Here is a 12,920-nt window from a genome sequence, read left to right as displayed (position 1 = left end):
TCAAATTATCCTTAAATAAGGATTCCAAAAGCACGTTTGTCATCCCTTAATTCCATTTATAGCCTAAAAATTCGACAAACCAAATTTTTTTTCTCCATTCCTTCACCCACATTTTGCTCTCTCCAAACTTAAATTACCAGAGCTAATATAATTAATTTACGCATTGCACTCGTCCATTCAATCTCCCTCAATTTTCTCTTCGGTATTCGTTAGGAAAACTCTATCACATAATTTTTTTTTCCTTAACTTTTCTGTTCATATGACAGCCCCAGAAAAAAATGGCTTCCTTGTCTCTTGTGGAAGTTTTTTGGTCGACGTTATCACTTGTGGGGTCCTTCAATCACACATTTGGGGGACCCTTTGTTAAATTCGAGTGATGAGTTACAATTTTTTGCTTTGTTTTATTCAACATTCCTGCTTTGTTCTGCCTAAAGACAATAAGAAAATAAACTTGGCATAAGATTATTTGATGTTTTTTTGGCTTAAGCGATTAGGAGAAATGAGTTGTTTTCCGTGTTTCACATCACAAAGAAGTAAGAAGCCGAGTCACCGGAATGACGATAACGGTTTCTCGGGTAAAGCATCCAGATCATCCGGTGAGTTTTCAATGACGACTGGGTTATCATTTACATTATTTGGTCTTAATCCCAATGATGTGTTACGTCGTGAAATTCTTATATTAACCGGTAGATTTTAGTTTAGTTTTCCCTTTTAATTGAGCATGGAGGTCCTAGTTAGAAAAAAAATAGTATCATTATCATTATTCGACTCACTCACGTTAATGTACGTGCATGCAAAATTTGATTTTGTTAGATATTTTTTTTTCTTTTCACGTTTGTAACAAGAATGTCATGGTATAAATAATATAATAAAAAAAACGATATGCAGCGAGAGGAAAAGGTAAACAAGGAGAGGATAAGCATATAAACGCACAGACATTCACTTTTCGTGAGCTTGCCATTGCAACTAACAATTTCCGTCAAGAATGTCTTTTGGGTGAAGGTGGTTTTGGAAGAGTGTATAAGGGCACTATTAAGGCTAGTGGACAGGTTATTTATTCAATAATCACTCCCATACATAAATTAATCAATAATAATAATCCCAATTTTTTTTTTGTAACATTCTATGTGTATGTATATGTAGGTTGTGGCGGTGAAGCAACTTGATAGGAATGGGTTGCAAGGGAACATGGAGTTTTTGGCTGAGGTTTTGACATTAAGCCTTCTTCATCATCCAAACCTGGTCAACCTCATTGGTTACTGTGCAGATGGAGAGCAAAGGCTCTTGGTTTTTGAATACCTCACTGGTGGTTCATTAGAAGATCATCTTATTGGTACGTAACTTTCTTGGTCGACTCTCAGAGCTAGTTTTTGGGTGTGAGTCAGACTCACACTTCTAATATCGATGTTAGGCCACCGATGAACGTTCATTCTTACAAACTTCACTCTCATCCTATGCGCGAGGGTGTGTACGTGTTATAATGTGTCACATATCGACTCCGGATTTATGCAATGTGTTCTTTAAAAGCGTTTGCGAATCCTTACTCTTGAACAGTTTTATTATGTTTTTTTTTGTTGCAGATATAACGCCTGATAAAAACCCGTTGGATTGGTTCACGAGGATCAAGATCGCCTTCGGGATCGCCACGGGGCTCGAGTACTTGCACGAGACGGCAAACCCTCCGGTGATATACCGAGATCTCAAGTCTTCGAACATCCTGTTGGACGGCGAGCTTAACCCCAAACTCTCCGACTTCGGAGGAGGAAAGATCGGACAGCCTGGCGAGAAGGCTAACGTCTCGTCTAGAGCCATGGGGACCTACGGTTACTCTGCTCCCGAGTACACTAGAACCGGCCAACTCACCTTGAAGTCCGACATCTACAGTTACGGGGTCGTCTTGCTCGAACTCATCACCGGACGAAGAGCCATCGACACCACAAGACCAAACGACGAACAAAACCTAGTTTCTTGGGTAAATCATTGCCATAATCTCACACCGAATGTTAGGGACAAGAATTAAGATCATGGGTCACTCTTCTTATCATCAATTAGTTTTTGAAGTAGAATTCCATATAATACTTTAACATGGTATGAGAGTCCAACAATACATAAGAAATTGATTCTCATCAGGGGCAGACCCAGGTGTAAGCCTCAAGAGGCCTGGGCCCTGAAAACCCAAATTTTTGGGCTTAATAAAAAAAATATCTTTTTTTTTTCATTCTAAATTGATTTTTGGCCTTCCCTTCTTTCAAAATCTGGATCTGCCACTGATTCTCATGATACATTTTTTTTCTATTCTGATGATGATTTCATACTCTTGGCAGGCACAGCCGTTTTTCCGAGATCCGAAGAAGTTTCCGGACCTAGCGGACCCACTTCTGGGCGGGGAGTTCCCGGAGAAGGACTTGAACCAGGCGGTGGCGATAGCGGCGATGTGCCTGCAAGACGAGGCGACAGCGAGGCCTCTGATCAGCGACGTCGTGATGACTCTGAGCTTCCTCTCCACCCGAGCTTCCACCGTGATCCTGCCTCCCCCTCCTCCTTCTTCTCCGTCCCCGGAGCCTCCGCCCGATCCAGCTCCGGCAGCAGACCCTCGACAGTACAGAGAAAGCGACAGCGGGAGCGAAACCTCGGAGGACACCGAGACCAACTCCGACTACTACGAGGAACCCAAGTCCGGCGGAAATACCAACAACGGGCCAAAGAAATGGAAAAGCATGACCACGTCGGGGTCGTCAACTTCGAGCTCCGACGAAGAATCAGAAGAAGAAGAAGAAGAAGAAGAAGACCATAACACCAATGACGTCGAAGAAGAAGACGAGGATGAAGACGAAGAAGAAGGGAGCGAGGGTGAAGAGAGCGAGAGCGGGTCTTCAAGCATGTCGAGCAGCGTGGGATCGAGGCGGCTGATTCCGGCGCCGGCTCCGGCGGAGTATCGGGGAACGGGGCCGTACTGGAGGAGGAGGGACTCGACGGCGTCGAGCGGGAGCGCGGCGGCGTTCATGAGCCGCCGGAGGAGAAGGATGTCCAGCGGAAACTTCACTGTCAGCCGCAACGGCAGCGACGTCTCGGTCGGAGTGATGAGCGCGTGCCACGAGCAGAGCTTCAGCTTCGGCTCTCAGGACTGCTTCGGCAACGTCGCTGACAGCGTCGCCGGCGGCTCTTTGGATGGAAGCTTTCGTTCGTCATCAATCAATTATAACAACAATAATAATCATCATCATGGTATATGATCATTCCATTTCCATGTAATGTGTAACTGTTTAATCATGGTGTTTTGTACAAAGCCATGTGATCGTTTCTTTCTTTCTCGGGCTTCATGAAGAAGTGTGTAAGTATTATTTTTCTAGATTTATTTTTTGGGACTTCTGTATTATTATTATTTATTTTTTTGTTGGAAAGGGAATAATTATGTGCTTAGATGACACTTCTTCAATGACTGACCAAAATTTGCATAATTTTCTTCAAAATGTCTGAAGTCAGAAGTACTTCTCAATCATAACATGGCAACCACCAATGAATGTACTCATGTACTGCATGACATGATATACTAGGCAAATACAAAGATATTTATGTTGTCGAATGTATTAAAGTAAAGATTTTAGATCAGTTTTTCTTTTTCAGACCGGACTTTTGGTGCATTATTGAGTTACCAGCCTGGGTCCTTCTCATCCATTGAATTGTTACAACTCATCGGTTGGTAATAGCGAGCCAAGCAAAAACTGGACAAATCCTTGTATAGGTTAAACCACATGATTCCACATTAAAAAGTCATCATTAGTTGTACCTCAAATTAAATAAGGAAAAAATTGTGGGGCCTGAACTTGTAAATAAATGGTAACGAGAGTAGTCAGGTACGTAGTTCAAGAGCAACATTGCCATATAGAAAAGGTCAAGAAAAAGAGATTATACATGTGTGAAAATTGTCGTGGAAAGTATCGGAAGGTCTAACATCGACTAGGTATCTATATTCGGAAATCCTCCGTCTTTTTAGCCGCTTTTAAAGTACGAGTTACGTCCACACTTCTAACATGGTATCAAAGCCAGACCCGATTGATGTTGGATCAGCTGTAGTCATTCTTATAAACTTCACGCTCTAGATTGTTAAGAGCGTGAGAGAGCTTCAATGTTTCATTCATTTGATGATTGAGACTGACATTATTAGCACTCCCCTCCAAAAGCTAAATGACACACAAAAGGACATTTCAAATTGATTCTATCAATCTTTATCAATGACACCTTTGTTTACATTGACTATATTGCAGTATTTGAACCAACTGAAATGTTGATATGCTCATGGTAATTACTAGAAGAAAAAAAAATTCTGTTTGAGATTTTAAGCGGAAATATGGAAAGAAATATAATTTTAGTGGCAGTTGATGCTAGTAAAGAAGGCAGAGAATATGCTCTTGAATGGGCAGCGAGTAACGTGGCAAGAGCTTCAGACTCTCTAATCCTGCTAGCCCTTCTTCCTTCGCACTCTCACCTGAATCCCGATTTCCGACCCCATCAATCAGCAACATCTCAGTTTCGATTTTGTAATTGAATGGGTTTCTTTTTTTCTTTTCGCATTCTTGGCTTATGATTTTTGTCCTGTTTCCATTACAGGCATGTCAAAGAAGTTGAGAGTCGACCAGCGAAAAGAGGGCTGTTCTTATGGAGTCGATCGCAACACATTCTATCGAGCGAAGAATGTCTATTTGAACATGATGCAAGAACTTCGCTCAGTTCATGATCTTACACAGGTATAAGTTTCTAACCGCTCGTAACTCTGAATCCTCAGTTCCTTGTCACTCAAGTCTTATTCTTGGCTCTAGGTGAAAACCGAAGTAAGAGTTGTTGCTTTGCAATCTGGTTCGGTTGCTTCAAAAGCCAAAGAACTTCAGGCAAATTGGGTGATACTGGACAGGTACTATTTCTACAATGGTGATGCTATTTAGTCTTGTACTATTATTAACTTCCAACTGTCATTGCAGGCAGTTATGGAGAGAAAGTGAGTACTGCCTGAAACAACTCGAGTGTAACATTGTGCTCGTAGACCATAACGTACATAAAATCCTCAAAGAAGTAAATTACCCATCAAATGAGAACCTTCAGAGGCAAGGAAACCAGAACAATATTGAAACAGAAATTGGCATACTTAGTCTGCCTCCTATAAATACTCATCGTGATTACGTCGCAGCTGCCAGTCCAGTTTTCAACACACATGTTTCATTCTCACTGAATTCTTGTTTTTTCAATGAGAAAGTAAAAGCTCAAGCCAGATTGAGGGAGTGTAAACTCCGATTCTCTTACAAGCCATCGATTTTCATCACTGGGAAATCTCATCTCAATTTTTTAGCCAATCCCTTTATCAGGGCTAGTTGTACAAGAGCTAGAACCAGAAGTATATTTTGTTCACTATCTTCTACAAGGAAGGAATTAGAACTGAAGTCCGAAGAGCAATGTCACGCGAATCCACACTCTTCAAAATCAAAAGCAGATTTGCTAACAGTGATAAACAGAAGCGACGAGGCCGCTGAAGTTTCCTTTCCAACAATGAATAGAACCTCAAGCATAAGAAAAGCCATGTCCCTTCAGGCTAAACAGCCACCGAACCCTCCACCTCTGTGTTCAGTCTGCAAGCACGAAGCTCCTATATTCGGCAAGGCTCCGAGAAAGCTCGGCTTCAAAGAGATCGAGAGAGCGACAAACGGATTCTCACGAGAGAACTTCTTGGGAGAAGGAGGTTTCGGTCCTGTCCACAAAGGGGTGTTACCGGATGGTCAAGTCGTAGCGGTAAAGCAACACAAGAGAGGATCCGAATTCTGGTCCGAGGTTGGCGTGTTGAGCTGTGCACAGCACAAGAATGTGGTGATTCTACTCGGTTATTGCACTGAAACGGAGTGGTTTTTGGTGTACGAGTTCTCTTGCAATGGTTCTCTCGACAACCATTTGTACGGTAAGCCCTCTTATGTCGAGTCAAAACCAAACGGATTCGTGTCGGCTAATGCGAGAAGGTTTTTGCAGGGAAAGAGAAAAAAGAGTCGATGCCTTGGAGAAGAAGAATGAGAGTCGCGATAGGAGCTGCGAGAGGATTGAGATATCTGCACGAAGATTGCCGGCTCGGTTGCATTGTACACACAGACTTCAGACCCAGAAACATCTTTCTCACTCACGACTTTGAGGCCATGGTCAATCTTTTACTTTTTATTGTTATGTTTTCATGGGTTGCAGAATGTTGTGAATCGAAACTTCCACAGTGGTTGATTTATTTTGTTTATGTGGTAAGGTAGGGGATTTTGGACTTGCAAGATGGCAAGTGAATGGCCAGTCCGCGGAGAAACGGGTTGTTATCGATGCATTAGGGTACTCTTAATTCTTCCACTCTCTCTCCTATTTCATACTGCAGAAAATGACTTAATTCTCTCTTACAACGGAGTATGTTTATGTAGCAGCGCGGCACCTGAATACTCACTGAGTGGCCTCGTCAGTGAGAAAACAGATGTTTATGCGTTCGGGGTGGTTTTGCTAGAGCTCTTGAGTGGCCTCAACGTTACCGATTTTTTGAGGAAATTTGTATCCGAACAGGCAAGTACTCAACCGTAACAATGGAAGTAGTCCGATACTGAAATCTACTAAATATTAAATCCTCAGGGCTCTTTATTATTGCTCGAAGGCATGAATGTCAAGGAGATCATAGACCCTCTTTTGGAGAACTATGTAGAAAAGCAAGTAGAATGTATGATGGTTGCTGCTAAATTATGCATTTCACCAAACCCGGATCAACGGCCAAGAATATCAAAGGTTTTATTTTAATAGTATTTGTTTAATATATTAGCACAATTATTAGCATAATAATATATTGTAAAGTTTGACATAAATTTCAATAGCATAAAAAAATTGCATTAATAATATATTTACTTTTACTTGGAAATAGAAACCAGCTTTAGCCATTAGTATTATCATTACATGTGTGCAGGTGCTGAAAATATTGGAAGGGGACGTTTTTGGGATTATGGCATGTGGCTCTAGAAAGATTTCTTCTATTTGTTCGTCACAGAATACAAGTTTAAGTCGGATTAAATTAGGAAAGCTAAGTGCTTGTGGAGAGAATATAGACAGAAAATCAGACGAACCAGTTAGTCACGGAACACCGAGTGGAGAAAATGCGAGTCGTGTTCCGCTTTCCAAGTTTTTTCAAAACTTGAATTACTGATAAGAAATTCAATTCCTAGTGTATGAAGTAGAGGCATAACAGAATTGAGGATGCTATATATATTGTGCTGTAGAAACTTTGAGACATGGGTGTATTATTATTATTATTGCTTACATGTTCCAAAAAAAAATGTAGAGGGTGAGAAATTTATGAGAAACATTGTTTCATCTGTTTACCTAATCTTCCTGATCGGCAAAGCTTGGCCGAAAAGTCTCTCGACCTCGCTGGCTTCCATTTTAAGCTTGTCAAAGACCTCCATCTCTTCTTTGGTCAGGCTTTTCAAGAAATTTTCCTCGTCTTGTTTGAGCAAATTAAGCCCTTCCAGAAGCTTCTGAAACAAGTTCATCTCCGTCTTTTCGACCACTTCGACTTCCTTCTCCACTTCGCTCTCTATCTCCTCAACTTCTCTCACTATGGTCCTCTCTCCCTCCTCTATCTTCTTCTCCAGCCTCTCCACCAGCGGAGGCTCGGGCCCGCAAGTGTTGTCGGTCCTGATGAACGTGCTGAAATCTCGGCCCACGCTCTTGGCCGCGGCTTCGAGCTCGGGGACTATACTTTCGGGCAATACCGAGCTTCTGGTGTACACGACCGCTCCACCATAGCCGTCCCATGCGTCGTTTCGGCCGCGATAGTACACAAATATGTAATCATCCGGTTTATTTTCAATTTTTGATGCCAGAATATACCTGAAAATGACACAACAAAACAGAAACTCGTCAAAAACAGAACTGTTGGGAATCGATGACAATAAAACAGTAGAATACGGAAAATAGGAACACACAAATATATGTGGGAAATCCAAGAGTAGAAAAAACCCCACGATAAAGTATTTATTAAATTTAGGGCCTGTCGGGATTGCAGCGAATATCAAGTTTCCGGGTCCAACCAAGCTCATCCAGTCACCAAAACGAACAACTAAGAGTGTTATGATCAAGAGAAGCATTGTTTTTTTTACCAGTCATCTTGGTAATGCAGATACTCGTTATCGTGATTGTAAAATACTCCAGGCTGATTCAGGTCCTGAGTGAAAGTCTGAACGGCCGACCGGGTGAAAAATCCGCCATCCGGGGTTCGTATTCTCCAATTTATATTCCCGACAAGCTTTCCGGCTTCTGTGCGAAATTCGTGCAATTGGCAGTCGAACGCATCGAACGTCGGGTTTAAGCCGCTCGTGATGTACCACTTCCCGCTGAAATCGGCGATGTTGAAACTCTGAACAAGGGCAGAGGGCTTGGGGACGGGGAATTCTCCAACATCGGATTTCATAGGAACACACTTCTTCCGCGAAACTGCGCACTCATTAAATTCGTCCACAACGCTGTTCTCAAACAAGTCACCGCATTTTATCTGCAAAATAGTGATGAACAAGACTAAGACGAAACAAAAAAGAAGGAAAAAATATATTAAAATACCTGGCATTCAGTTTCATCAGGTCGATTGTTGCAAGTTTGGAGGCACGCCACGTTGGCGGCGCAAGACGGGTTTGCAATGCACTTGGCAAGTTCTATCCTGACACAAAAGCTCTAGTAATTGAAATTAAAAAGGAAGAATTTCACATATACTTTGGCACCTAGGATTTTGAGTAAAATTACCTGCATTCCTTTAGTAAGCAAGTACAGGTTTTGAGAGCATCAACAGCATTGGCTGATGGAATGACCATGAAAGCAAAAGCAAGCAAGCCAATCACTTTCATCAACTCTACATCTCTCCATTCTTTGGCAGACTTTGATGCTTTTTCCATGAAATGCTTCATCGCTACTCTCATCTATAAAACACAGGCATTTAAAGAAGTTAGAGTCAACAGCCGATTTTATTAGTTACTAGTTGGGAGAGTTTTCTAGGAACTACCTTGGGTTTAGCGGTACTAATGTCAAATGATGAAGAATTCTCCTTTGAACATTTTGACCTAATACAACAACTTTTTCTTCCATAACTCAAGTCCCTGGAGTTTCGGGGCCACAACTTCACAAAAAGTTGTAATTGCATCGAGTTTCTTCGGCGAAAATTGTCCCCAATGGAAGCTTCAGAACTCACAAATACAATCGAACGGGCAGCCATTAATGTAATTGTTAAGTGCCTTGGCCTCAATACTCACCTGAACAAAAGTTTAAAGAAATTAAAGTATCAGCGAAAACAAGACATCCCAAAAACTAAACTTCAAAAATTTGGGAAGAAACAAAAAAATCCACCTTGGAGTGGGATAAGAAGAAAGGTTTGGAATTGGATAGAAGTAATGGTTGGCATTGCAGGAGGAACAAGAAGTATTAAAGGCATAGCAAATAAGAAAACAAAAAAATAATGGGAGGAGATTAGTGTGTGAGCGACGTTGCAAGGTGGGTTTTGTTTAGTTTTTCCTTTAACGGATAAGAGGTGATAATGTGTGGAAATGAGATGAGTAACGTCTCTCTCTCTTTGTTTTCCAGAAACTAGTACAACAATTACAATCCAATGCCGGTCCACGTGTACTAGATATTTAACAATTTCCTTATTGTGTATATATATACTGATTTGAAGTTGAACAGCCCGGTTCTAGTATAATATTATTTTATTTTTTCAGACTATTTGAATGAAACGTTAATAGGCAATAATAGTTGATTGAGGCTTTGAAGGATAATTTACCGAAAGTGAAAGCGCGATGTGAAGATAAACTAGGAAGGCAAGTACAGTTTCTGATAAAGGCGTGATGTTACGCTCGCACTCTCGCGCGTGGTATATAACCCTCAGAGTCAGAAGCTTCTACTCAGCAGCCACAAGTCTCGGCCGCGAAACTGACCAACTCTTTCACAGGGTGCGCGTTCTCGCCACGCGCGGACACGTCGACGAAGCCCTCTCAATCTTCTATTCCTCCGAGAGATCCCAATGCCGTGAAGCCTACGCGGCTCTGTTCCACGAGTGCTCTCGCCGGGGTTTGATCCGAGACGGTCTTCATCTCCACCGCCACATGATCTCCAACAACCCTATTATCTCCGGCGACATATTCGTCTCCAACCACGTCGTTAACATGTACAGTAAATTCGGTTACTTGGACCGCGCGCACCAAGTGTTCGACGAAATGCCTCACAGAAACGCCGTGTCTTGGACCGCTCTCATATCCGGGTACGGGCAACACGGGCTGACCGTTGACTGTTTCAGACTCTTCTCCGCGATGCTGGCCCATTTCCGGCCCAATGAGTTCGCGTTCGCCAGCGCGTTGAGTTCTTGCGGCGGCGGCGATGGACGGTTTGGGAGGCAAGTCCACGCGCTCGCCGCCAAAATGTGCTTGGACTCCTGTAGCCACGTGTCAAACGCTCTCATCTCGATGTACTGCAAGCTCGGCGCTTCCATGGACGAAGCTTGGACCGTGTTCACGACCATGGAATGTCGGAACACCGTGTCGTGGAACTCCATGATCTCAATGCTTCACCGTCACGGCCTCGGAGCTCGAGCCATTGATCTTTTCGCTCAGATGCGTCACGAGGGGATTAACTTAGATCGGACCACTCTTCTAGCCGTCCTTTCTTCGCTCGAAAATAACCCCTGCTCTAGGCTCTGCCTTCAATTACACTGCCTCGCAGTCAAAACGGGGTTTTCCTCGGAAGTCAAAGTGGCCACTGCGTTGGTCAAAGCCTACTCAGACCTAACGAGCAGCGCCGAAGATTGCTTCAGGGTCTTCTCCGAAACGAGCAATCATCGCGACATCGTTTCGTGGACCGGCATTATAACCGCGCTGGCCGAGCGGGACCCAGAGAGAGCTCTTCTCGTCTTTTCGAAGCTGGGCCGAGCGAGCGTCGCTCCGGATTGGTACACTTTCTCAGCGGTCTTGAAAGCCTGCGCTGGTCTCGTGACCGAGACTCACGCCTCGGCCGTCCATTCTCAGTCGATCAAGTCCGGATTCGATGGAGACACGGTGCTCGGAAACTCCCTGGTCCACGCGTACTCGAGGTGCGGCTCGATCTCCATGGCCAAGCGAGCTTTCGACGAGATCGAAAACCCCGACGTCGTCTCGTGGAACTCCGTCCTCAAATCCTACGCGTTGCACGGACGAGCTAAAGAGGCGTTGCAACTCTTCTCTGCGATGAACGTTCCACCCGACTCCGCCACCTTCGTCGCCCTTCTCTCGGCCTGTAGCCACGCCGGCCTCGTCGAACGAGGGGTCGAGATTTTCGAGTCCATGGAGGGAAAGTACGGTACCGCCCCTCGGGTCGACCACTACGCGTGCGTGGTCGACATGTACGGCCGAGCGGGAAAAGTCCACGAGGCCGAGGAGCTCATAGCTCGGATGCCGGTGGAACCGGATTCGGTGGTTTGGAGCGCGTTGTTGGGTTCGTGTAGAAAGCACGGAGATGCTCGGCTGGCCAAGCTAGCCGCGGATAAGCTCAGAGAGTTGGACCCGAAAAGCTCGCTCGGGTACGCCCAAATGTCAAACATATATTGCTCTGGCGGAAACTTCGCGGAAGCCGGTTCGGTCTGGAACGAGATGAAAGAGTGTCGAGTGAGAAAAGAGCCCGGTTTGAGTTGGGTCGAAATCAAGAACCGGGTTCATGAGTTTGCCTCGGGAGGCCAACGCCACCCGGACCGGGTCGCTATACGCCAAAAACTCGACGAACTAATAGGGAAGTTAAAGGAGATTGGTTATGTGGCAGAGACGGGTTTCGCTTCGCAGGACGTGGAAGAGGAACAGAAGGAAGAGCAAGTTTATTACCACAGTGAGAAACTGGCTTTGGCGTTCTCGATCATGACGAGCGAAGAGGAGGGTTTGAACCCTCGGATCAAGATCATAAAGAACATCAGGATTTGCGTGGACTGTCATAATTTCATGAAGTTGGCGTCGGGTCTGATACGGAAGGAGATCGTTGTGAGAGACTCAAACCGGTTCCATCATTTCGAAAATGGAATCTGCTCTTGTGATGACTATTGGTGAGAAAAGTACTGTGGCGTGTTTGCCAATCAAGAGAGCCAGTGTGCTTATTAATAACTTGGAGGTGAAGATAAGTTCAGATCTTGATATTTCAAATTTAATTTGTGCTGCCAAATGTTTTCTTGGTGCCAAAGCTATGATTTTGGCTCTTTCTCTTACCTGAGCTAAAGTTAAAAAGGAGAATCGCCGAATTCAAAATAAAAACTCCCAGAAGACGCACAGAAAAGGAGAGTAACAAAAATCACCAACGGTTTGAGGAACGAGATGATAACAATAATGGAGAATGGAAGGGGATTTTTTTTTGTGACAAGGATAGCATTGTAAAAGGTGGATTGATTATTGGCAATCATCTAAACTTATTAAAGATTAATCGAAGACCTAATTACTTCAGAAACACAAGGAAGGTCGATTTGATTCTGTTTATAATTATATCCTTATGATAGCCAAGAGGATAAACAAATTAAAAGAGAGTGAAGAGAGAGACGGTGGTAGTGACAACTTTATTTTAATTTCTTTTAGTTTTGTTCTCGAGTACATGACCAACTCTGAGCTGACTCGGTCGAGCGATGTGTATAGTTTTGGAATTGTGGTTTTGCAGAGCTTGTCGGGATAGAAGATCGTTCAAGAATTGACACCGTCTTTGACGAGATGGACAAGGCTTGGAAGAACACAACTGAATTCAAGGTGACCATTCACATCTCTAAACGTTGTCAACTTGTCACACATAGTAGAGTAAATGCTGTCTAACCTGTAAAACTTTCTACTTTTCGAAGAAAATGAAGAAGGCAAAGAACGATGCAAGTATTTCATGGGCGACATCGGTGT

At 43.6% G+C, this 12,920-nt stretch overlaps 4 protein-coding genes across 4 annotated transcripts; 3 read left to right on the top strand and 1 right to left on the bottom strand.

The window, feature by feature from the left end:
* Positions 1 to 499: 499 nt before the first annotated feature.
* Positions 500 to 3,233, top strand: LOC149382461 (putative serine/threonine-protein kinase PBL25). Its single transcript, XM_089601498.1, has 5 exons — positions 500 to 596; positions 901 to 1,049; positions 1,144 to 1,333; positions 1,581 to 1,972; positions 2,325 to 3,233. Exons 1-5 carry the CDS (start codon positions 500 to 502, stop codon positions 3,231 to 3,233), a joined length of 1,737 nt encoding a protein of 578 aa, XP_089457624.1.
* A 1,086-nt stretch (positions 3,234 to 4,319) lies between these two features.
* LOC149382460 (inactive protein kinase SELMODRAFT_444075-like) lies at positions 4,320 to 7,259 on the top strand. Its single transcript, XM_089630819.1, has 9 exons — positions 4,320 to 4,538; positions 4,609 to 4,745; positions 4,818 to 4,909; positions 4,977 to 5,941; positions 6,010 to 6,173; positions 6,272 to 6,348; positions 6,435 to 6,570; positions 6,637 to 6,786; positions 6,962 to 7,259. Exons 1-9 carry the CDS (start codon positions 4,349 to 4,351, stop codon positions 7,196 to 7,198), a joined length of 2,148 nt encoding a protein of 715 aa, XP_089486945.1. The 5' UTR covers positions 4,320 to 4,348; the 3' UTR covers positions 7,199 to 7,259.
* On the bottom strand, positions 7,235 to 9,592 carry NPQ1 (non-photochemical quenching 1). The gene is made up of 6 exons (XM_089630820.1): positions 9,388 to 9,592; positions 9,047 to 9,293; positions 8,791 to 8,963; positions 8,611 to 8,707; positions 8,154 to 8,545; positions 7,235 to 7,884 (listed from the first exon to the last, which is right to left on the bottom strand). Exons 2-6 carry the CDS (start codon positions 9,254 to 9,256, stop codon positions 7,371 to 7,373), a joined length of 1,386 nt encoding a protein of 461 aa, XP_089486946.1. The 5' UTR covers positions 9,257 to 9,293; positions 9,388 to 9,592; the 3' UTR covers positions 7,235 to 7,370.
* A 137-nt stretch (positions 9,593 to 9,729) lies between these two features.
* On the top strand, positions 9,730 to 12,876 carry LOC149382458 (Tetratricopeptide repeat (TPR)-like superfamily protein). Its single transcript, XM_089629966.1, has one exon. The coding sequence runs from the start codon at positions 9,882 to 9,884 to the stop codon at positions 12,096 to 12,098; it is 2,217 nt and encodes a 738-aa protein (XP_089486092.1). The 5' UTR covers positions 9,730 to 9,881; the 3' UTR covers positions 12,099 to 12,876.
* Positions 12,877 to 12,920: the final 44 nt, after the last annotated feature.

This window comes from Urtica dioica, chromosome 11 (genome assembly GCF_054948205.1).
Source record: "Urtica dioica subsp. dioica isolate 48M chromosome 11, U.dioica_male_clone48M_v1_H2, whole genome shotgun sequence".
Classification (NCBI taxonomy): Eukaryota; Viridiplantae; Streptophyta; class Magnoliopsida; order Rosales; family Urticaceae; genus Urtica; species Urtica dioica.
Note: the sequence above shows the minus strand (reverse complement) of the source record. Positions and strands in the feature narration are given on the sequence as shown.

Excerpts from the sequence above, each read along its gene's own strand:
- LOC149382461 (XM_089601498.1), top strand. The coding sequence starts at position 500 with ATGAGTTGTTTTCCGTGTTTCACATCACAAAGAAGTAAGAAGCCGAGT. Across the intron at positions 1,050-1,143 it reads CTATTAAGGCTAGTGGACAG|GTTGTGGCGGTGAAGCAACT; the intron begins GTTATTTATTCA and ends ATGTATATGTAG. Across the intron at positions 1,973-2,324 it reads AACAAAACCTAGTTTCTTGG|GCACAGCCGTTTTTCCGAGA; the intron begins GTAAATCATTGC and ends TACTCTTGGCAG.
- LOC149382460 (XM_089630819.1), top strand. The coding sequence starts at position 4,349 with ATGGAAAGAAATATAATTTTAGTGGCAGTTGATGCTAGTAAAGAAGGC. Across the intron at positions 4,746-4,817 it reads CAGTTCATGATCTTACACAG|GTGAAAACCGAAGTAAGAGT; the intron begins GTATAAGTTTCT and ends TCTTGGCTCTAG. Across the intron at positions 6,787-6,961 it reads AACGGCCAAGAATATCAAAG|GTGCTGAAAATATTGGAAGG; the intron begins GTTTTATTTTAA and ends ACATGTGTGCAG.
- NPQ1 (XM_089630820.1), bottom strand. The coding sequence starts at position 9,256 with ATGGCTGCCCGTTCGATTGTATTTGTGAGTTCTGAAGCTTCCATTGGG. Across the intron at positions 8,964-9,046 it reads TTAGTACCGCTAAACCCAAG|ATGAGAGTAGCGATGAAGCA; the intron begins GTAGTTCCTAGA and ends TGTGTTTTATAG. Across the intron at positions 8,708-8,790 it reads TGCTTACTAAAGGAATGCAG|GATAGAACTTGCCAAGTGCA; the intron begins GTAATTTTACTC and ends CTTTTGTGTCAG.
- LOC149382458 (XM_089629966.1), top strand. The coding sequence starts at position 9,882 with ATGTTACGCTCGCACTCTCGCGCGTGGTATATAACCCTCAGAGTCAGA.